The following is a 23,289-nucleotide window of genomic DNA, read 5'->3' as shown; positions in this document are numbered from 1 at the left end:
TAGAGTCACATGACTAGAAAATTGGTCAAGCTAAGATTCAACCCCAAGTAGTCTTCTGGCTCAAGAGGCTCTGTTTGAGCCTTTCTGACTATAGAGGCTTCCCTTGCACTTACACTTTTGTAATTCTTACTTCTCTAATATTTTAAAATTGATATCTATTTTCAAACATTTAATCCCTCATATTATTTTTCCTCTAAACATTTTACAGCCTTAGATTTTAGCAATGCTAAGACTGGCTGGAGTGGAAATATAAATTCTCAATGGTTTTTAATTTAATTTAATTTTATTTTTTCAGTGATTTTTAAATCATATAAGCACTTAACATTTAGACTAAATATTGTGTTAGTTAAGTTACACAGCTAAGTACACATTCCCTAAATTATAATTGTACTTTCCCTAAATTATTTTCTTTAAATATACCTTTATCTTATACTTATTGAAACCTGTTTTTTGTTATTCTTTTTTCTAAACTTTATTTGGAGAAATTTAAAAATTACAGAAATGTACAAAAACAAACATAACCAAATTCTCATCTCCTAGATGTTAACAGCTTTTACATTTGCTTATATTACTTCTGCTGTTAAGATATATACCATTACAAATAACTCTAGTTATTCTTAAAGTAATCTTTTTTTTAAAATGATGATTATTAGAGTAGTATTCGTTTAGCCTTCTAGTGAATACATTTAATCATAGTATTTGAATTTTTTTCCTTATATTTCTCTAATGGCAGGATTCTGCAGACATGAAAGGGCCTGTTACATAGGTGTGAATGCCCATATTCCTCAACAGCCGTTCTCATGCCAATTATTAGTGACATAAAATTGTTCTTAAGAGATTTCAATGTGGGACGAAGATAGCTTTATGATAAATATAGATCCTTAGGGGTGAAAGATGTAAAACATGCAAAGCTGAAGTATCTTCTGGGAATAATGAAATTGACTTAGATTTACTCTGATCGGGGCAGAGGAAAACAGTAACAGTACTGCAGAGCTCTGGTACCAGGTGACTGACATTTTATAGATGTTTACCTAACAACAGATTATAAAGTATGTTGCAGGTAGGCTTTTTCAGGCTGCAATTTAGATTTCCACCTTAGTAATTTTTTAATTTGTGGTCTAAATGACAAGAAAATGCTTCTTTTTTCTATTCAGAATATTTGTTAAGAACGACTAATAATGAGAGCAGTTTTTGGTTTAAAGAGAAATACATAATAAAAATAGTTATTGTGACTCTTACTGAGAATATTTTGTAGTGTTATTCTTAATATGGAATGTTAAAGTTATTGTAGAAGCTGATAGAGAAAACTACAATTTAGAATAACAGCATGTTTAAATACAAATAAATTATTAAAGAAAAATCTAGTAATATTTGTTAAAATAGAATTGGCTGATAATATTGTAAAATGTCATTGGTTTCCTGAGATTCATGGTGGATTATTTAAATTGGTGTTTTTTTACTGGCATTCATGTCTTCATCTTATAACTATAGAGGTATAAAGTAGATAAATGCAATTGATATGAATTTAAAATCTTTTATATGGCTAATGATTCAAAGCAAACATTAAACATGATCTCTGCCTACAGAGAGCTTATGAGCATGTCGCTAATGGGCATATCTTGTTTTGTATTGTTCATCAGTCTCAAGTATATTGGCATGTGCACTAGAAATAAAGAAATGAAACAATATAAAAGAGCACTTATTTCATTTAAACACAGATGTGAATTGTGAAGCTGACAGATGCGTGTATGAGACTTGTCTGGACTATGGCAGACATCACTATGATCTGGGGGTAAAAGTAATGAAGGGACATTAAGGTCTGATGTGTCTTCAACAATGAGCTCGGTAGTATTAATGGATTTGCATGGCAGTTTACCATTTCCAAAGCATGTTCACTTACATTATTTTCATAATGACCTAAAAAAGGAAGAGGCACTGTTACTACCCTTGAGTTAACAATGAGGAAATTGAAGCACAGAAATACTCAATAACTTGGCCAGACTCATAAAGCTAGTGAAAGAGACATCTAAGAACAATTTTTTGACTGCAGCTACTGTGCTCTTTATGTAGTATCATGCTTTCTTTTTTTTTTTTTTTGGCATGGGCAGGCACTGGGAATCAAACCCAGGTCTCTGGCATGGCAGGCAAGAACTCTGCCTGATGTGCCACTGTGGCCCGCCCGTATCATGCTTTCTTGAAAGATGTCTAGGGTTTTCCTTTAACAGAGAGGTTATGAAAGAGCATATTTATTTTAGATGGATGAGAAGCTTAAGTAAAAGCGATGAACCACAAATTTTTATGAGGTAGAAAAGTGAGGAAATCAGCCTGATGAATGATGAATTTATATTGTGGAACTGGTTAATCCCACAGATGATTTTTCATATCTCCCAAGTGCTTGACATTGTGCTAAAGAATGGAGTTAGGGAGTAAGGACAGAGTCAGGTTAATTAAAAGTAGGGTAGCACTTAGAAGTAAAAGAGTGGAATTAAGTGTAGATACTATATGGCATGATGAACTTCTGTGATTGCTTGTTAAATGAAATAGAAATATATTAAAGTAAATTTAATGAGTAGAATTTTCTTTTTTATATTAATCGAACAGTTTAATAGTCCTATTCCTTTTATTGTTGATAAGGTAAAGCTACATCTGTTTAATATTAATTTATTGCTATTGAAATTTAGTATTAGATGCATTATTTTGCCATGTTATTGCAAGGAATTCCTCTCCTATATATGTGTAGCGAAATTTTCAATGTGCTCATAAGATATATGAACGATGAACTTGATTTCTGATTTCAATATTGAATTTATTATTTTTTCAGTTTAAATATTTCCATTAAAATTCGAAGAAAACTACTTAAAATATTTAATAATTTTATCTATTATTTTCCTTATTTGCTACCATTTGTGGATGTGCTTATCTTGTGCCAGATACTGAGCTGAGACTTCCTATGTAGCATCTCAGTCCTCACATTGAGTCTGTGAAGGTGTTCCCTTATTGTAAAAAAGGAGAAAACTGAATAGGGTTTAGGTTACTTGTACAAGGTATTTCGTAGCTAGTTAGTAATAAAGCCAGAATTCAAAGCCACAGAAATATTCAATGGCTTGGCCAGACTCATGAAGCTAGTAAATGTCACAGTTTATGCTCTAACAGTACTGCTTCCAGTTGTCTCTCTGTCTCTTACATACATCCACACCCACTCTCTCTCTTTCTCTTCTGCTCTCCCAAGGTTCTAAGGTTCTCATTTTATATGCATGAACACTGTGTTATGTACTGTGAAAGTACAAAGATGAATTTGACACCTCTGGGAAGAGACTTTTTATTGAAAGATATTACTGCTGGAAATATGCAGGACATGTAAATGATGTAGAGACCAGAAGAAAAAGTTGAGGAAACTATTGTGATAGGCCAGGGCGTATATAGGGCCAATATCTTTATTTTAAAAGTTTTACATATTGAGATTGAAAAAAATTAAGATAGCAAAGACTAAGCAGACCAGGGGTAGGAACATGATTCTAAAAAAGCACAACTAAAACGTACAACAAATCAACAATCAACAAAGATGTTTGGCTATAAATTCTAAGAAAGCTGAGTCTATGTTTTGTTTACTTTTATGCTCTTAGCATCTAGAACAGAGCACGGCACTTAGTACACACTATGTAAATATTTGTTTAATGAATAAAATACATGAACATATGCAGTGTTCTTATAATTAGGATATGCAATTAAATTGAAGTACCAGTTTATAGTTACCAACTATCATGAAAAAAAAAAGGAATACAAGGCAGGAAATGGATGTAATGAATTAGGAAGTCAAACATAAATTTCTGGTGGGAGTCTGAATAGATTCACTTCTTTTGTAAAACAGTTTTGTAATTTATAATAATCTTAAAAGATTCCTAAACTTTGACTCAGCAGTTCTACTTCTGGAGTCTACTGACAGAGTAATAATCCTAAATATATAAAATATTTTGTGCAATAAAATACATGATAGTCCCAAATAAAAGAAAAATTTGGAGGGCTTGAATATGCAACTATAGGAAATGATTATGTGAATTCTGGCAAATATATGTAATGAATTGTTATGCAAAAGTTATGTAAATATGTATGCAATAATATGGGAAAATGTTGAAGTTCAATATCCAAAAGCAACCTATAAAACCCATGGATACAGGGTAGTGTTAATTTCTACATATAAAATATTTAAAAGGAAATGTATCTACAGTGTTGGATATTTGACAATGGAATATCAGATGATATTTTCCTATTTCTTCATTTTCTATAGCTTCTTTAAAAAACAATAGATGTGATATAGCTAACATTTTTCTTATTGGAACTGTGATTATTAAGTAAACATCTGTTTATTGTCAACCCACTTATCTGTATCTTATTCACCTTTTAAATGTTTGAGTATAAAGGTTCTTTTTGGTTAGAAAAGAAAAATTGATTTTTAACTGATATAAGAATCTTTATGTTTGTCTTCTGAATTTCAATTTACTTTCTGTCCCCCACCCCAATAATTTTAGATTTAATTCAAGATTGGTCTAGTAATAGTGCTCCAGACATTTTTTCATTTGTTCCATATACATGGAATTTTAAAGTCATGTTTCATCAGTTTGAAATGATTTGGGCTGCTAACCAACACAACTGGATTGACTGTTCCACTAAACAACAGGAAAATGGTAAGAAATTTTTTTTAATTAGGTTAAGTATTCTGCTCATTAAGACAAATGCCAACAAAGTTAGTATTAATTTAGTAGTTTTAATATATTCTAGAATTGATTCTTTTCCTCTGTTTTCTCATGAGATTCTCAGAGGACTATTTCAAAGTTATATTGCAAAACATATTGTCTTAAATTCAGTTTTGTTTGTATGTGCATTTAGGGCAATTTTTAACTAAAATTTTATTGAAGTTAAAAGTAAATTTTTTGCTTTTTTTTTTTTATAGTTTATCTGGCAGCCTGTGGGGAAACACTAAGTATTGATTTCTCTTTGCCTTTTACGGACTTTATTCCAGCTACATGTAATACCAAGTTTTCTTTAAGAGTACGTATAATTGGATGCATTGTTTATAGTACAAGATTTATTATTAAGTTTGATTTCCCAAAGTGTGTCATTACTCTCCTCTGCCCATCCCATTGCTACTCTGAGGTATTTTAGTTTTCATCTATTGTTTGCCGATTTCAGCATCAAAGTTGCTTCTGTTTCCTTTTTGTAGTTTATTGCCTTTAAAAGTAGTTGGACAATTGAAAAAAATTTTCCTGAGACAGTTATTTTCTTAGAGCTCATTTCTAACCTCTGTTGGCTGATCTATACTTTCTCTTAAGTGCTACTTTTAGCTCTAGTTTTCATTAGGTCTGTGAACTAGAATCTGTACTTGTCTATGGTGGATTCCTATTTATAAACATGAATTCATGGAATAACCACAAGTACCTTTCTTTCTTTTATCCGAAAGCCAACTCTTAAATACTTCTAAGTTCACAATTTTGTGGAACACCTAATTTTAGGGTGTGGTCAAGTAATAGTAGTTATAGTACTAATGGTAGCCATAGTGACAACAAATACAATAATAATAAGAACTGCTAACATTTATCAAACCGTTTCCATTGTCAGATACAATGGAATGTTTGAGGTAGTTGTTATTTGCATCTACAGTTAAGAAATTGAGGAACAGAGTTTATATAACTTGTCATGCAGCTAATGAGTGGCTGAATTGGAATTTGGACTCAGGCAATATAGCTTAGGAATCCAGTCTTTGAACAACCGTACTCTCCTGCCTGTTAAGAAATCAGGTATCAAGGTGAGCAACGAATAGAGAATTTGGAAGAAAGTAAGTGAAATCAAATGAAGATTTTTAGATGTCAGTTCCTAATTATTAAAAGCCAGTTAAAGAAACAAGATTTATCAGAATCAAAGGAGATACTAATAATTTTTCAATTAGTAATAAATTTTATTTGAGCTTATGTTAATGAGGATTTTTGTTTGTTTTTAAGCAAGTAATGTGAACTATTCTGTGGATACCTGTTCTTTTTCACTGTTATGTGGAAACTATACTGTTTCTTTCTTTCCCTTTTTTTCCTTTTTATTTTCAATCAGAATTTAGCTTTAGTCAATGTAAAATCTTATACAACATATCTACCTGACTATTCAGTATAAGATCTGCTATTTGAAAGTTATGTTTATTTTTTTTTGTAGTTTACCTTCAAGATTGTGTCTGTAAATAATAACCTAGCATATTTACCAATTTTTAATTTTTGATGGTTATAAATTATTTTATAGGGAGAAGATGTTGATCTTCATTTGTTTCTACCAGATTGTCATCCTGGTAAATATTCATTATTTATGCTAGTAAAGGATTGCCATCCAAATAAAATGGCTCATGATACTGGTATTCCTGCCAAGTGTCAAAGTGGCCAGAAAACAGTTAAACCAAAATGGCGGAATATTACTCAAGAAAGGTGAGTACCTACAATTAGTGACCTAAGCATTTTGTGTTTGCATGTGGGGAGATTATTATTGTTATTATATTTTTAAGAAAAGTATTAGAATTTGATTAACTGATATCTGAGTACAATTAAGGGAATAAATATCTAACTAGAAATTTTTTTTTTACCCTTCAAAGGGCTGGTTGGGTTGAATGCTGGACTGTCCCTAGTGTCATGCTTACAATTGATTATATATGGCATCCAATTTATCCCCAAAAAGCAGATGAACAGCTAAAACAATCATGTAAGTTTTTTATATAACCTGTATTTTAAAACATCTCTTGTTATGATTGTCATCAAAGAGATGAAAAAGAAAATAAATGTTTTGAAAATATATTTGTATCTTTTTATAAGCTTTTGAAGATTTTGATGTAATTAATGCTAATTTTTCTTGAATATGTACTGTGTATCAAATACCGGGCCAAGAAGTTTCCAAGCTTGCATTACCTCATTTCTTCACGACATGTATATTACTCTTATTCTCCCTTTGGAGTTGAGGACGTGTGCTCAGAGAGCGTAAATAACTTTCTCAAGGTCCGTCCTCCTGGGAGTGGGAGAGAGAAAATATGAAACCAGGTCTGTGAATCTTTGTCTGTATTAATGACTTGTGTGGAAAGTTAAGATACTTTAATGCACTCTAGCAGCTATTGCCTAATTTATAGATAATTTGCCATATTACCTAGGTCCAAAAAAGACCATGAGTCAAGTGAAATTTTCTTTTTATTTATTCAGTGAGTAAAGCTTTAATAATTTTCATTATTGTTGATAAGAATGGTGGCTTGTTAATGTCAGAGTGTATTTGAATAGCTATTTGTTTGAAAATAACTTTGTAGTTTAATGTCCAAATATATTCTAGGCCTAATTGTGAATCAAATTTATGTTGTGGGTACATAATGAAAATGTTTTTTACCTGTGTTATCAGGAACTTTTCTTGATTTGTGCAATCTGATTTACATATTTCTTTACCTATTTCAATTAAGTCAGTTCCTAATTTCTTTCTTAATTAATAGTCTTTTAGATCTGCTTTATTTATATACTATAGGTATTGTACCAAAGTTAGTTCCCTTCATATTTGGAAAGTATAATTTCTTATGAATATTTCTTTGAAGTACTCCTAAGAATTGCTTTTTCCCCTCTCCCCATGACATTAACCTTCTTTTTCTTTACTTTATTCCAGTGTCAGAAATGGAGGAAACAATGCTGTCTGTACTAAGGCCGTCCCCAAAACTCTTGGGCAGAGTTATTTCTTCTCCTTCTCCTTGCCTCACGCCCACCCATAGGGCCCTCAGAACTTGCGCCTGACAAACTCCATCTTTGTTCCTGGCGAGATGGAACTTTCGCCAGGTTCTCACATAACTCTCTACGGACCTCTGTTAAATGCCTTTCTATGTATAAAGGTATGATTTTAAAGAGAACTTCTCTATTTTTGAATATAGGCAAAGCCTTTAAAATCAAATTAAACATTGAGACCATTTGAAATAGCCAGTTCGGTGATTTAAATTGTTGAAAATATTATTATATGTACTGACTGGACTTGGGTTGATAGACTCAATTAAAAAATTCTTCATTATAGATTGTATACTCTTTAATGCAGCATTTTATTGAGCTTTTACTGTGTTCAAGGAATGATTCTAGGTATAGAGATGATACAGCATTTATTCTCAATGTACATTAGCTAGAGAGAGAGAGAGAGACAAATATATGGACACCTTTTTTTTTTACTTTTTTTATTGTATCATACAACATATATACAAAGCAAAGAAACAAAAAAGCAGTAATTTTCAAAGCACTCTTCAACAAGTAGTTACAGGAAGTATCCCAGAGTTAGTCATGGGCTACCATACCATCATCTCAGATTTTTCCTTCTAGCTGCTCCAGAATATAGGAGGCTAGAAGAAATATATATATTTTAATCATCACAATTGACTTTTTTCTTTTTCATGAAAAATAACATATATACAAAAAAGCAATAAATTTTAAAGTACAGCATCCCAATTAGTTGTAGAACATATTTCAGAGTTTGACATGGGTTACAATTCCACAGTTTTAGGTTTTTACTTCTAGCTGCTCTAAGATACTTGAGACTAAAAGAGATATCAATTTAATGATTCAGCAATCACATTCATTTGTTAAATCCTCTCTTTTCTGTATAACTCCACCACCACCTTTGATCTTTCTATCCCTCTCTTTAGGGATGTTTGGGCTATGGCCATTCTAACCTTTTCATGTTGAAAGGGTCTATCAATAATATGGGATAGGAAGATGGAACTATCTAATGTCTGGAGAGGCTGGGCTCTCTAGGTTTCAGGACTTAATCTTGTCCAGGGACACATCTGGTGGTTGTAGGTTTCTGGAAAGTTACACTAGTGCATGGAATCCTTGTGGAATCTTATATATTGCCCTAGGTGTTCTTTAGGATTGGCTGGAATGGTCCTGGTTGGGGGTTGGCCAGTTATGATAGGTAACAAGGTCTACCTGAAGCTTGAGTAAGAGCAACCTCCAAAGTAGCCTCTTGACTCTATTTGAACTCTCTCTGCCACTGATACTTTATTAGTTACACTTCTTTTCCAACCCTTTTGGTCAGGAAGGAGTTACTGAAGTAGTTCTTGCAAGAGCTAATTTAATTTCTACTATTAATCAATAGAACACATAGGTTTATACAACCCTTTACAATCTTGTGCATCTTCAGTATCACTTATAGATCCAGTAGAGAACCACCTTCACATCTATCTATTCCCTTATATTGGAGTTCAGTCTCATTAGCTAACTGGTCACCTGTCTCTAGCTTCTGTGTGTCTCTAAGTCCCCTATATTCTGTATTATAAGCCTCTGATTTTATCTTTACCGTGGTCATAAAAGTGGAATCATACAGTATCTATCCTTTTTGTCTGGCTTATTTCACTCAGCATTATTTCCTCAAGGTTCATCCATCTTGTCATGTGCTTCAGGACATCATTTCGTCTTACTGCTGCATAGTATTCCTTCGTATGTATATACCACATTTTGTTAATCCACGCATCTGCTGATGGGCATTTGGATTGTTCCCATCTCCTGGCAATTGTGAATAATGCTGCTAATGAACATCAGTGTGCAACTGTCTGTTTGTGTTGTTGCTTTCAGCTCTTCTATGCTGCTATGAACATCAGTGTGCAAATGTCTGTTTGTATTGTTGCTTTCAGCTCTTCTGGTTATATACCAAGTAGTACTGTTGATCAATATTTAGTTTCCTAAGGAACCATCGAACCAAGGAACCAAGAATTTATCTTTATATGGATAAATTTTTACACATCATAGTAAATACAGCAATTGAAATACAAGGGAACTTGTTATCGAAGATAATTAGTACCAAGAAAAGTCTAATTCAAATGAATCTTTTAAAAACAGACATTTCATGGTCAGTAGTGAGCAAAACAATTGTTTGGAATTTTATTTTTAAAATTGAAACAAAAAAATGAAGCAAATATATGAAAATAAATTTTTCTCAGAGTATACCATATTTAGGTTATGAATAGATATGCACAATTCTTACAATAAAGGCCAAATCAGTGTTGATTCATTTTGGTGTAATTTTTCCACTGAAATTGTATGATTGCACAGTATCACAGCCTTTTAAGTTGACTACTGTAGCATGATTATGAAGAGAGTTTGTTTTTAGAAAAATATTTGAGAACTTTGTCAATTTTCTAGAATATCTTATTCTTTTGATATTAAAATCCTGCTTTTAAAAAGTCCCTGGCAGGTTGTCATTTTTATTGATTTATTCTTCTTTATTGCTGACTACTCTAACTCTTCCAGATCCGAATGTATCAGTGATAGTTCTACCTGTGGTTTGAACCATTCTCCAACATCATTTTCATCAACTTCATTAAGTTTTGCATGTTTTTGGGATTTTGCACACTCAACTTGCTTTTGATTTATAATGAATGTTCATTATATCTGATAGTCAGAGCCTGGTTATTGAATCATTAGCATCATGAATAGTAGAGTTATTGGTCAGATGTTTGTTTTATTTTATTGGTGCCTACTTCCTGTTGCAATTTCATAACTGCAGGTTTGGATATTGAATACATAGCTAACAAGGAGTCCTGTGATAGTCCTACAACAGGATTAATTAATTCTGGAAAGGTACAAAGATGATCAGGGTTGGTCAGGGAAAAGGTACACTGTTAGTGAGGCCTGTCTGCAGTGGCTTCCTGTTTTCCCAATTTAAAAACCACTGACTTTTCCCCAAGGGTGTGTGGAGTTGATTTTAAAGATAGTTTAATTTTGGGCACCACCTAAAGCAAAATGCAAATGAAAGTCTCATTTGTGTTTGTAAATATTTTTGTATATTCAGTAATCTTAAAAGTCCTTCAAAGTTTGTCCTAATTTATTACTACTGGTCTTATACTTTAGTCAACCCTTTGTTGTTGTTTTTAGTGAATCTTTATGTAATAACCCCTCTAGATGAGATTTACATATTGGAGTAGAAAAAACCCCAACTGATTTGAATCCAGCACCTGTTATTAAACATTTAACATTAGACTAGCTTTTTAAAGGAGCTTTTATTTTAGAAGTACATTTAGTTGATACTATTACATAGATAAAAATGTAGAGACTCAGCCTTTTATAACTCCTTACAATCATAGTCATTGACACGTTTAAAAATATTAGCGAATGTCCTTTACTATATTGGGCATTCATTGTTGCCTAAAGAATTTGGAATGAGTTATTTCTGCTTCAGATAATCAAGTAGACATTGGTTTAGTAGCAGATTGAACATTAGACCCAAGAGAATCTTTTTTCTTTTAATTTTAATAATCTGAAGAGATCTTGTGTAACGTAAAAAATTAATTTGAAAATGTTATAAGATTACAAGGAAATTTTTTATAAATAAGAGTTTTGAAGGCTAGGATTATTAAAAATTAACTAAAATAAATACAAATTATTTGTAATGATTTGTTATCTTAACATTTGATAGCTGATAAACACATGCAGTGCACATTCATTCCTTAGATCAGTTTTTTTGTGTGTGTGTGCATGGGCAGGCACCGGGTATCGAACCCGGGTCTCCGGCCCGGCAGGTGAGAACTCTGCCTGCTGAGCCACCATGGCCCACCCTTTAGATCAGTTTCAAGGAGGTTTGCATTGCAGTGCAATCCTACTAGTGAACCGGTCTCTAAGTCTGATATGAACCTTTGCATTTTGAAAAGCCTTCTTAAACGATCTAAGGGAGAATCATGGCTCTGAATACCTTTAGATTTTAATGTTGATTGAAATCAATTAGATATTTATTTTTTAAAATTTGATGTTGGAATTTAGGATATAACCTAATTTCTATGTGCATGTATGTTTGAATTTGTCCATACTTCAGGGTTGTATTAAAAAGTTAATTACCAAGGTTTTAAACAGCTTTCAGTGAAGTTGGTAGATGACAGTGGAAGTAGAGGAAAAAGCACTAGTCCTATTCGTCCATGGGTTTGGGATTTTAATCTTAGTTCTGCCACTAATTAACTGTATGACTTTAAGTCCCAACCTAAACTTCAATGTATTTTGCCTATGATGAAATATTGATTGGTCTGATGTTCAGAACCCTAGGCAGAAAATCAGTTTGTATTTACCAAAATACTGAATTGGTTGTAATGATTAACAGATATAGTTAACATTGCTAATAGGAATATTTTAATAACTTTATATTACTCCTGATAGATCAAATAGACAAAATTTAAGTTCAGATTCAATGGGAAGAAATAATTTCAATTAAAACTAAATTTAAATTTAATTTTAAAATATCCAAAAGAAATCAGAATACTAATAGTTAAAATGCTTCAACAGAAGAAACAAAATGAACTATATGAAAGGAAGTTTTGATAACTGTTGATAACATGTACTTTTAGCTCAGTGTGATAGTTTTACAGTTAATAAAATTGAATATTCTTATTAAAGTGGTTAAAACATTCCTGTTAATTATTCTCTGAAACGTGAATTGTATTGGAGTATTTGGCTAATTGAATTTAGCCAAATTGATTTTCAGTAGAGTGGTCTGCTTCCCCAAAAGGATGCCCCTGTGTGGATGCCCCTTAGAATTCTGAGAAGCACAGATTATAAAGCCACTGAGCTGTGCAGATCTTCAGAGTTCCCTGCTAGGTCCAAGATTATGAGTTTTTTTGTTATGATTGGGTAGTGATATCATGAAGCTTTATTATAAACTTCTGTGACATTGTGTTGTTTGCTACAGAATAGTTTCTGCTATGCAGTTAAATAAAGGTAGATACAGATATGGAGACAGATAGATATATTTTAAGGAAATAGACATAATGCTTTTTTCAAAATGTGATAAATAGGTTAAGGAGATGCTTAGAGACTAAGAGCTCTTAGGAGAAAATATATTGTTATATATCTCTTGAAAGCAGTTTGTTTTTTCTTATTATAGGAAAATTACTTTGGAGAAGATGACATGTATATGGACTTTGACGAGATTATTTCAAGTCCTGTTCTGTCACTGTCCACATCATCCAGCTCTGGGTGAACTGCTGTTGGAATGGAGAGTGACAAAAAGGAGAATGAGACTTCAGCTAAATCAATTCATCCACTTACCTTGCGTCCCTGGGTTATTACTGTACTTCTTAATCTGTACAAAGTTCATGGTGTCTTCCTGTTGTAAGTGTGTACATGTTGCTGTTCTTTATAAGTTTAGAATATTTTGTCATGACTTTGAGTTGCTGGCTTTATAGTTAGCCTGATGGATACTGTAGGAGTTTATATTTTCTTAACCTTTATGTGCAGACCTTGGATGAGGTTGGGTCCTGACAGTGGGTCTGTATCAACATCTAGTTCCAGGCCCGACCTCAGAGGTGAATCCAGCCCGTCGCGCTGGTCGGCTCCCAGGCCCGCCCTCGGAGGAGAATCCAGCGCGCTGGTTCACTCCCAGGATGCCTCTTGGACCTGTTGGAGCTGACCTGGAATAAGATGATATTTCCCCAAGGATCCAGGGGCTTTGGAGTCACGCCAGATAGGGCGAGGGTGGCTGTAGAGTGCTGTGCTGTATATTGGCTCTTTGTCGTGTGTGCAGGGTTGCTCAACAGAAAAGTCACTTCCTTTATTAATGCATCTGATATCCGTGTTGAGGCACAGAACAGTTATTTTTGTCAGCCCTTATTGGGTTATGGAATAGTTATTTTTATTAGTAAATTTCATTTTTTATTTTCTTTTTTAAACCAAACTCTGATAAACCTGATAAATGTAACTTTTATTTTCCTGTACTTCCTTGTTCTCCACTTTTTCTGTATCTTAATTATGGTATTTTGTTTGACTTTTAGCGTGGTACTACTGATGGTCCTGAGTGCCCTACAGCTTTCTTGGAAAGACTGTGTTTTGAAATGAAAAAAGAATTTAGGGAAACCATGTTGCAACTTGTCCTTTCACCTCTAAATGTGTTTTTCAGTGATAACTATCAGGTAATGTGAAAGTGAACTATAATAGAGACAATTTTATTAGTACTTTATTAATATTAATTTATTAACACATCAAAATGAGGTGTTGACCTTTGTGAGTGGAATACTCACTAGATAGCTCTTGAGATTTATAGTTTAACTGTATTAAGAAATTATAAAACTGATACATACGTGTGTATATATATGAGGTATACAAATAGACATACAGGTAGTATGGATTTGATAATGAACTGTATTTCATGAATCTTGGTCTTGTTTTTTTTTTTTTCTTTCTGTAGCTCCCTATGTATTGATCCCAAACAATTATATCCTTTTATCCTCTGGTTTTAGAAATGGAGATAAATACTTCATATTTTCTGTAAATATATAACTATATTTATAGAAAGGAAAAGCTAATAGTATAAAATGTTGGTAGTTGCTGTTGAAAAATCAAAACATTATTAATAATAACCAGTACCATAGATCTTTGAAATATGAGTATTTACATGGTCAGTGATTTATTCTTATTCGTCTGACATACTTACAAGATAATTTGTTAATTCCTTCAAGATCTCTCTGGTGTTCTTTTGGAAAGGAACCAGTAATACTTATCAAACGGGTATACCATGTCTCGGTAGACTATAATTTTATTTTTTTAATGACCAAATGGCTTGACCTTTTCCATTACTTTAGGGTTTCCTTCCCTACTTCTAGTCAAGTTGTATGCTTTAGAAAAATAAATTGATTGCAAGCCTAAATTAAATTATATTCAGAAAAATGAATCTGAGGCCAAAAATCATCAATGAATGTTCACTGAAGTATCTTAAGTAGCACCTGGCCATCTTATTTAAAATAGCATACCTTCTTTTTCTTCATAATTTTATTTTTTCTAATTCTTTTTATTTTTTATGTGTATATTTGACATAGCCAAAGATAACTAAAACTTGATACTTAATATTTGCTCAACATTGTTTTTGTCATAGGTTTCCTTTTTTAAACTTTTTATTTTGAAATATAAATTCACAGTAAGTTACAAACAGTGCAAAGCTATCTCTTGTACCCTTCCTCCAGTTTCCCCCAATAGTTATATTTTATGTCATTATAGTACAATATCAAAACCAGGAAATTGACATTGGTGTAATGTGTGTGTATAGTTCTCTATCATCTTAACAGGTGTAGGTTCTTGTAATTGCAACTGCAAGTAGGATACAGAATTATTCTATCACCACAAACATCTCACTTGGGTAGCACTTCTATTTTAATGTGCTGTAGAAACCTTAAAAATAACTTTTATCCTCCTCTCTATAATTATTGGGCTATTAGAATAGGTTATTTTTTTCTAGAAGAAAGGTATATGTGAGGGAAGCCCATCTCCCTTTTTTCAGTCTGTTGTGAAAATAAAGGGAAAAGGGCACATTTCTTCTTAAGGGTGAGTTCTGAGAATCTTAGATAGAGTATCTGGTTTGTTGTGAGTATTGGCTGGCACTTCAGCTTTTATTTTATCCACTGCATGTTTAAAAGGTTTTACCAGATAGTTAAAAAAAAAAACATTTTATTAAACTCAAGTATGAGGGTTCATATTAACCCTTGCTATCTATATATGGTAAGCTCTAGAGAGACTGAAGTATACAGTGTGATTTATTGGGAATAAGGGGAGTCCATGAGGTAGAAATATCAAGGTAGTAGTAGAAGTATGGGTGGATATTTTGTTTCCTAGATGGTTAGCGCTCACACTGTGAGATGCCCTGTGCAGGTTAAGTAAAATTACCTTGAGAAAATATCTGTTGAATGTCACAATGTGTATTACTACATTGAAGGCTCTGAGAGTGTTTGTTGTGAAGAAATCTGTATAATCAGTTGACCAGCAGCATCTACTCTGTGTGGTCACTTATTTAGGAGCAGTGGGAAACATGGTGAACAAGGCAGAAGAAGTGGTCCTTGCCCTAATGAAGCTGGTGGAGAAGATAACTATTGGGGAAATTAAAATTAGATAATTTCAGTTGTGCAAAGTGCTGCAAGGAGAGGTATGAACTGTCTTTGTGGCATTAGTGGTCTTTTGGCAGGTAAGTCTTCTCTGGTGAAGTATTGCCTGAGACCTGAGGGATGTGGCAGAGTTAGCTGTTCCAGGAGAAGGAAGTGCATTCTTGAAGAGCACGTCTTGAAGGGATGCTCTGAGGTTGAGCTCTGGGAGGAAGCAGGATGTGTTTGAGGAACCAAGAAAAGTGTGTTACGGCTGAAACCAAGAGGGAACAGGGGTAGGGCAAGAGATGTGGCTGAAGTGATTAATGGGAGCTAGTGAACTTAAGGACTTTAAATGTATATGTGTTCTAAGGGCATTTAGATTTTAAATAGAGAAGTGACATGATCAGATTTACATTTTAAAAAGATCTCTGTGGGCATTTGTAGAATATGGAGCAGAGAGATATAAAAGTGAATGCTGAGAGGCCAATTAGAAAATACTGCAAAAGTCCTGACAAGAGTTAATATTATTTGGACCAGGATGATTAGCAGCAGAGATGGAGGAAGTCATTGCATTTGATAGAGATTGGAGGTCGAGTCAGTAGAACTTGGTGACTGGTGGCAGGGGGTTTCCAAACTTACGTGGGTTGGTTTTCTAAACAATGTTCAGAAGAACTGGTGTCCCATGAAACACCGTATTTTAGGACATATCCTTTATCTCTCTGAATAAGTCTTGGAAATTTTCTCTTTGAAATAGTATACTGCTTTTATAATTATATAGTTCTTTTGCAATTATTTTTTGTAAGATAAAACTATTTATCCCTTGTATGTTTATGGAGTCCTCAAAATCTGTGTGGAAGTTGGCTCCCCCCCCCCCCGTTCTCTGTTTTGTGGTCTAAGTAGTCTTCCTTTTTCCCTGTGATTTCTTCTTTTTAATATTTTAAACTTGTGATTCATAACCTTCCTACAGAAAGGAAGGTTGCATTACATTCCCTGTTAGTCAGAGTACTCATTTCTTTTCATTCATAGGTGCTTTCCACCAGTTGGAGGAAATCTTCATATTTGCATATTTTGCTTAATAGTTGGACTTATAGATGTTGTCACTGAAGAAGCTTAATTCAGACTACTTTTATAGGTCCAAAGTTGTATTAGGAGCTTATGGATTCTGAAGTCTGTTTTCCAGAAAGCATGGTTTTTCTGTTCATCTCTGAAGGGAAAGCTGGGGCAGAGAAGCAACTGGAAATTATAATGTAATTTTCTTGTACTTCTTACAGTCTCAATATTATTGCTTTTAGCAGCGACCCCCTGTTGATGAGGTACTCAGAGAAGGTCACATCAGTTTGTCAGCAGCACATCCTATGTTCTCAGCAGAAGGGCTTCCCTTGGGAAGTGATTCCTTAGAATATGTGTGGCTGATTGATGTGCAGGCTGGAAGCTTTACAGCCAAGATTACACCACCACAGGTATGGTTGTCATAGTATTATTTCTTGATGTATTTTCTTTTTGCTTTCCTCACCCACATCCCCAACAGTAGCTTGTGTGACTGTTATAAATGCATCTCAACTAAAGGCTTTCTGATGGCCAGATAACACCCTCTCCCACCTTTTTTGGATAGAAGCCATTCTGTTCAGAAGTTGTTAGCAGTGGAAGTAGGCAAGTTTCACTTCTCTGAGCTTCGTGTGATTAATAGATACAATGATACATAGTTCTACATAATACTTTCATGATTTTCTTAGTGGAAAATTCAGAATGAGAACTGTTCTGGAAACCAAGTTAGTGTAGCACTCAAAGTATATTAATTGCCTTTCCACGGTGGGAAAAATGTTTTACCAGTATTTGGAATAATTTTCTAAGAACTTTGCTTTGTTGTTTTGTTTGCTTTTCTTAAGTAAGACTTGAAAGGAGCCCTTATGTAGAATGCTCTTTACTTGTCAGGCCCCATAGCAAGATAATGACATCATTTGTACTTGCTGTTTGTGATGTTGCTATCGATTTAAAAAGAGAGAAAAATGAATTTACTGGTAAGTAAGTCTGGTGAAGAGGTGCTGGGTGTGGACCTCCTGGATAAACTCTCCCTCTCTACCTTCTACCCTTTATCATCAGAAGACTCAGAAGCCTTGAGCACTATTTCCTTCTAGAAATAGGCCATTGAAATTTATTTGAATAGCCAATTACCATGACATTTCACCTGTTGAATCATGTATTTATGATGATGGGAATGTGTATTGTGGCATTTCAAAAAAATTGTAAGGTGGTAGAAATGCATATGCTCAGTTTTGATAAAAATGTTACAGATTGAATATGAAACATAAAAAGTTGAGGTATGCAACAACAAAAAAGAATGATATATATGCTTAATCAAGCTTCTATTTACATAGACAGAAATACTTTAATCTTCAAAATATCTGTTTTTCCAAAATTGTTCCTTAATATAATAACCAGATACTGTATTTAAAAATTTCACATCAAAGCTTTAGATACTTAAGTCTCCTTATTTAAATAAGCACACAAACAAACCCAAAATCCTGGTTGTATGTAGATTTTATTTACAAAAATTTACAAAATTTTATTTACATAAATTTATTTACATAATGATTATTCTTATATTAAATATTTAAATTGTTTCTAAATTTGTCATTATAAATAATAGTAAGAGGAACATCTTTGTGCACATAATGTCATTTTCCACACTTTCTGATTACTTAGTTTCCTAGAGGGGTAGAAATTAAGAATTTTGAAATGTATTTCCTGATTACTTCTCAGAAAGATTATTTCAGTTATTATTCCCAATGGCTTTTTAGATGGATCCCCGTCTCACTGAACGTTTGCTATCCTTTAAGTGTTTTTATTATAGCTGGTGTCTCTGTTTTATTTTGCATTTATTTCTGAGATTGTCATTTTTTTCATATATTTATTAGCTGTTTTGATTTTATCACATTTGTTGCTTGTTTATTCTAGTTTGCTAGCTGCCAGAATGCAACACAGCAGAAACAGATTGGCTTTTAATAAAAGGGGATTTATTTCATTAGTTCTTCAGAGGAAAGGCAACTAATTTTCAACTGAGATTCTTTCGTATGTGGGAAGGCACAGGGTAATCTCTGCTGGCCTTCTCTCCAGGCCTCTGGATTCCAACATCTTTCCCTGGGGTGATTCCTTTCTGCATCTGCAAAGGCCTGGGCTGAGCTGCAAGTGCTGAGATGAGGTATGCTGAGCTGCTTGGGCTGTGCTATGAACGAAGGCTGAGCTTTCTCATTTAAGCACCAGCCAATTAAGTCAAACATTCATTGCAGCAGGCATGCCTCCTAGCCAACTGCAGACTTAATCAGCAACAGTTGAGGTTCACACGCCATTGGCTCATGTCCACAGCAACAAAGCTAGGCACCTTCACCTGGCCAAGTTGACACCTGAACCTAACTATCACATTTATGTTCTGTGTGCATACATCTATTGCACTCTTCATATTCTCTTATCAGTTTTTAAGAGCTCTTTGTAAATTATCCATTTTGTGATTCCTGTAAATAATATTTTTCAATTTGCTTTATTTTTTGAGTTTTTAATTCTTACATACAGGATTTAATTTTTATGATCAAATGACTTTTAGAAAATGCTTCTTTTGCTAGAAATCAGATGGCGCCTGTTTTTCATTTTTTCTTTTTTTCCTTCATATAAAGCAATAATCAGTCTTGCTTGTATATGTGTGAATGTAGGTAAACTTTTTCTACAAATATCTACAGAGGAAAAAAATTACACCTAATCCATTTTTATTTCTCCACAAAATATTTCATAAAATTTTCATATATGAAAATATTTGTTTTCATATATTTTTTTCCAAAAGAACTTTAGAACTGTTCTTCAGGTTGGAAGAAATTTTGTTGAGATTTTGGATTGAGTTTACATCAGTCATCTATATTAATTTAAGAAGATTGGGCAGTGTATAAATCTGAGTGTGAAAGCTCCAGTGAATGTTGTTAAAAAAAACTTGGGTTTCTTTGTTGGTTATTGCTCAGGAAGCTAGTTAGCATGAACAAAATGCCGCTGTCTGCTTAGCTTAGGTGGTGAAGCAAAATGCGAATGAATCTAAAGAAGCTGGTTCCGGATGACCCAGGTTGCTTCACGTGTATTGTTTAGGTTGGTTTCATTGCTTTGATTTGTCAATAATTATGAAGAATCTGGATTTCATCCTACTTGCAAACTAATAAATTAGCCTGCTGCAGGTTAGTGGACACTGGCTGAGGATGCGAGGCTTGTGGACCAGGGATAGGGGATATTTATTGCTTCCAGCAAAAGCAGTAGCCTAAATTTCATATGCATTTATTTTAGTTCCCCATGCCTCTTAAGTATGGCTGGATGAAATACAGGATGCCTAGTTAAGTTTGAATTTCAGATAAACAAGGAATAATGTTTCAGTATTATTATGTCCCAGATATTGCATAGGACAACATTAATCCTATTTGTATTTTTATTCGCTAAATCTGGGAAACCTGTCCCTAAATCCCATGGGGGTGATGCGAGGGGCTAGTAATGGATGTGAACACACACAGCTGGTGGCTTTACAGGAGAAGAGCACTGAGCTTAAGGAATCTAACACTTTTATAGTAAGTGGAAGTCTGCTGTTTTCTGGTGTGGAACATTAACTTGTTCCTTCAGGTTGCTTGCTGTAAACACAACCTGAGAAGAGCCCTCTTTAGATGGTGGTCAGTGCCTTACCTACCCAGCCAGAACATGCTGACATGCCTAGGGCCCGCGGTGGATTGCCACTGCCTTCAGAGCAAATCACGCATCTTTAGCAGGGCACCTTTGTGCATAGCTCAGGAGTTTGAGGGGAAATGTATATTCTTTCCTGATATTACTGGAAAAGCAACCCCCCGCTGCCCCCCACACACACCATTTGTTTCATTAGATTTGTTTCCCAGAATGTAGTCCCTAGACACTAGCATTGGCATCTCCTGGGGATTGTTAGAAATTTACATAATCAGGCCCTTCCCAGGCCTATTTACTGTTTTCTCTAAAATATAAAATAGTACATTACTTTGGTTTCATTGATAAATAATATCTTATTTGCCCCATATTTATAATATTTTGGTATATTAAATTTGACATTGAAATATACCCTGGGATGCTAAAGGTAGTGAATTATCTATTAAACATAATTATACAAATAGTTTTGTTTATTTTATAAATGAATATTTTAAAATTTTAGTACTTTTGGGAATATTTACTTCTTTTTAAAATTGGGTATAAATATATGATTTTTGTGTTTGCTTCTTTTAACTCTTCGTTTTGCATTTTATGTATACTATATCTTTAATATTATTGTTCCTGCTTATTTCTGTCTCACTTACTCTGGTGAGACTTATTTTTTAAGAAAGTCCAAGTGATTAAAATATAAAATATATGATTTGCTTTTGTGTTAACTTTGTTTTGGACAAATATTAACCACCAGCTTATATTTAACTCATCTGCCAAAAAATTTTCCATTTCTTAATGAGTTTTTGTTGTTTTTTGTTTGTTTTGGGTTCTGTTCAGATTGTGGTTTTTATGGCCAGATGATGCCCTGAAGAATAAGAAGTGTAGGAATAAGTGTGGTTGTCTTGGTGGCTGCAGATTTTTTGGTGGCACAGTGACAGGTCTAGATTACTTCAAACTTGAAGAGTTGATGCCTTCCAGTAGCTCTGCATTTTCAAGTACAAGTGCAGAGTCTGATATGTATTATGGACAGTCCCTGCTACAGCCTGGAGAACGGATTATTACTAAGGAAATTCCCAAAATTATAGATGGTAAAAAAATGTGTTGTCACATGTGCTACTCTTTTATAACCTTCGTCCCTGCACCATTCTTCTGAGAGAAGTTCATTGTAAGTTTGTTCAACTCAGTTAATTTTTTAAGCATTTTATGGATGGGATTCAGTGTAATCCACCCTTGTTTTGCAGGTGACTTAACCAAAGCCAGATAAAACCAGTGAATTCCTTAGTTCCACAAGGCAAAATAGGCCTAGTATTCAGATCTTTTATTGTGACATGGTTGATTTTCCTAGCCAAGACTATTCTAAATATTTCCTAATGTATCACTATTTTTCTATAACCTAGCTTCTACATATACTTAGAAATAGCTGTTCTTTAAGGTAAGAGTTGATTTATTAATTGACTTTTGCAGGCAGACTTATCAATAGTATTTATACTACTATACCCCCTGTTACCAACTTCTTTTGCCATCATTCTTTTCATTGTCATTGAAATTGAACATGTCACAACATAAATCTGGTCTTCCCTTAGAACCTCTAAGATAACTTTGTAAATACATTAGCTTGATATAAGCAGTGAATGGAGGCTTTAAATGTGTTTGATTTAGGTTTGTGTAGTGGCGTTCCTCTAAAGATTTGAAAAATAGGTTTTCCTTTAGGTTCTTAGTTTTTTGTTCCTACAATTAAGGGCATTATTTACTGCTTAAGTTGCCATGCTGCAAAGAAATGAAATATAGAAAAGTCTTGATAATTCACCAATATTTAGTCTTCTTTGATCAGTTTGAAGACATTAACTTAACTTTGCCTTCTGTTGGTAGGAAAAGAAAGATAGGAGAGAAATAGTTTTATCTTTAAGAGTTAATCAGATTGAGTTTCCATATATAAAGAACTCTTAGAGAAAAAGGCTGGACTGCATTTGCCTAGTTCCCATTTAAATGATTTTTTCAACGATGAATGTGTTATTTTAAGGGTATTTTGTGAGAATAGCAGCAGATTGTCTTAAATAATTAATTAGCAAATACCAACATTTTTGCATTTAAAATAAGAATAATGATAAAATTTAATTTAGCTGCCTTCTTATATATTTTCTCACATTTGATTAATGTTGATTTTTAAAGGCTTTCACAGACATTTTCTTATTTAAACCACACAGCCACTATGTGAGGTAGATAGTAACCCTGTTTTATAGGAGGAGACAGAGTCTCATTACTGAGAGTGCTTTGCACAAACTCATCAGCCAAGGAGGGCCAAGCAGAAACTAAGAATCAGGCCATCACAGCTACTTTGGTATTCTTTCTGCTGTGCTATGGCTGGCACTGATTTTAAAGACTTTGCTTGATTTTCTGGTCTGCAATTCAAAATTTAACCATTGTAAACTCAAGAGAAAAAATTTATAGGAGATTTGTACATAATGGAAAAGATTTGGGGATTGGTGGGGAAATAGCAAATTCCCTTCTAACACTGAGGAGAGTAAAGCTCATTATAATTCTTATAATGTAGAATAAAGAGTGTCTATACCTCCGGATGATTCTCTCAGCAGTGAATTGTAATTGCTAAATTGTCTTAAGTTTCTTGTCCAGAAAGGATCAGAATTAACCCCCGTGTATCTGCCCTTCTGATTATTGAGTCTGCTGGTAGCGAGGTATAGATGTGTGCAGTGTCAGAGTCAGGGAAGGCATATTGGTAGAACGAG

At 33.7% G+C, this 23,289-nt stretch overlaps 1 protein-coding gene across 1 annotated transcript in view; it reads left to right on the top strand.

Moving 5' to 3' along the window:
• LOC143651332 (bridge-like lipid transfer protein family member 1) overlaps positions 1–23,289 on the top strand; it is a 65,073-nt gene that overhangs the window by 13,921 nt on the left and 27,863 nt on the right. Inside the window, 9 exon segments of the mRNA XM_077122286.1 lie at positions 4,527–4,682; positions 4,949–5,046; positions 6,280–6,458; positions 6,623–6,729; positions 7,663–7,742; positions 7,744–7,809; positions 7,811–7,882; positions 12,898–13,124; positions 21,383–21,633. Of these exon segments, the coding sequence (XP_076978401.1) occupies positions 4,527–4,682; positions 4,949–5,046; positions 6,280–6,458; positions 6,623–6,729; positions 7,663–7,742; positions 7,744–7,809; positions 7,811–7,882; positions 12,898–13,124; positions 21,383–21,633 (1,236 nt within the window).

This window comes from Tamandua tetradactyla, chromosome 12, assembly GCF_023851605.1.
Source record: "Tamandua tetradactyla isolate mTamTet1 chromosome 12, mTamTet1.pri, whole genome shotgun sequence".
Taxonomy (NCBI): Eukaryota; Metazoa; Chordata; class Mammalia; order Pilosa; family Myrmecophagidae; genus Tamandua; species Tamandua tetradactyla.
The sequence above is the reverse complement of the archived record's forward strand: the minus strand, read 5'-3'. Positions and strand labels throughout refer to the sequence as shown.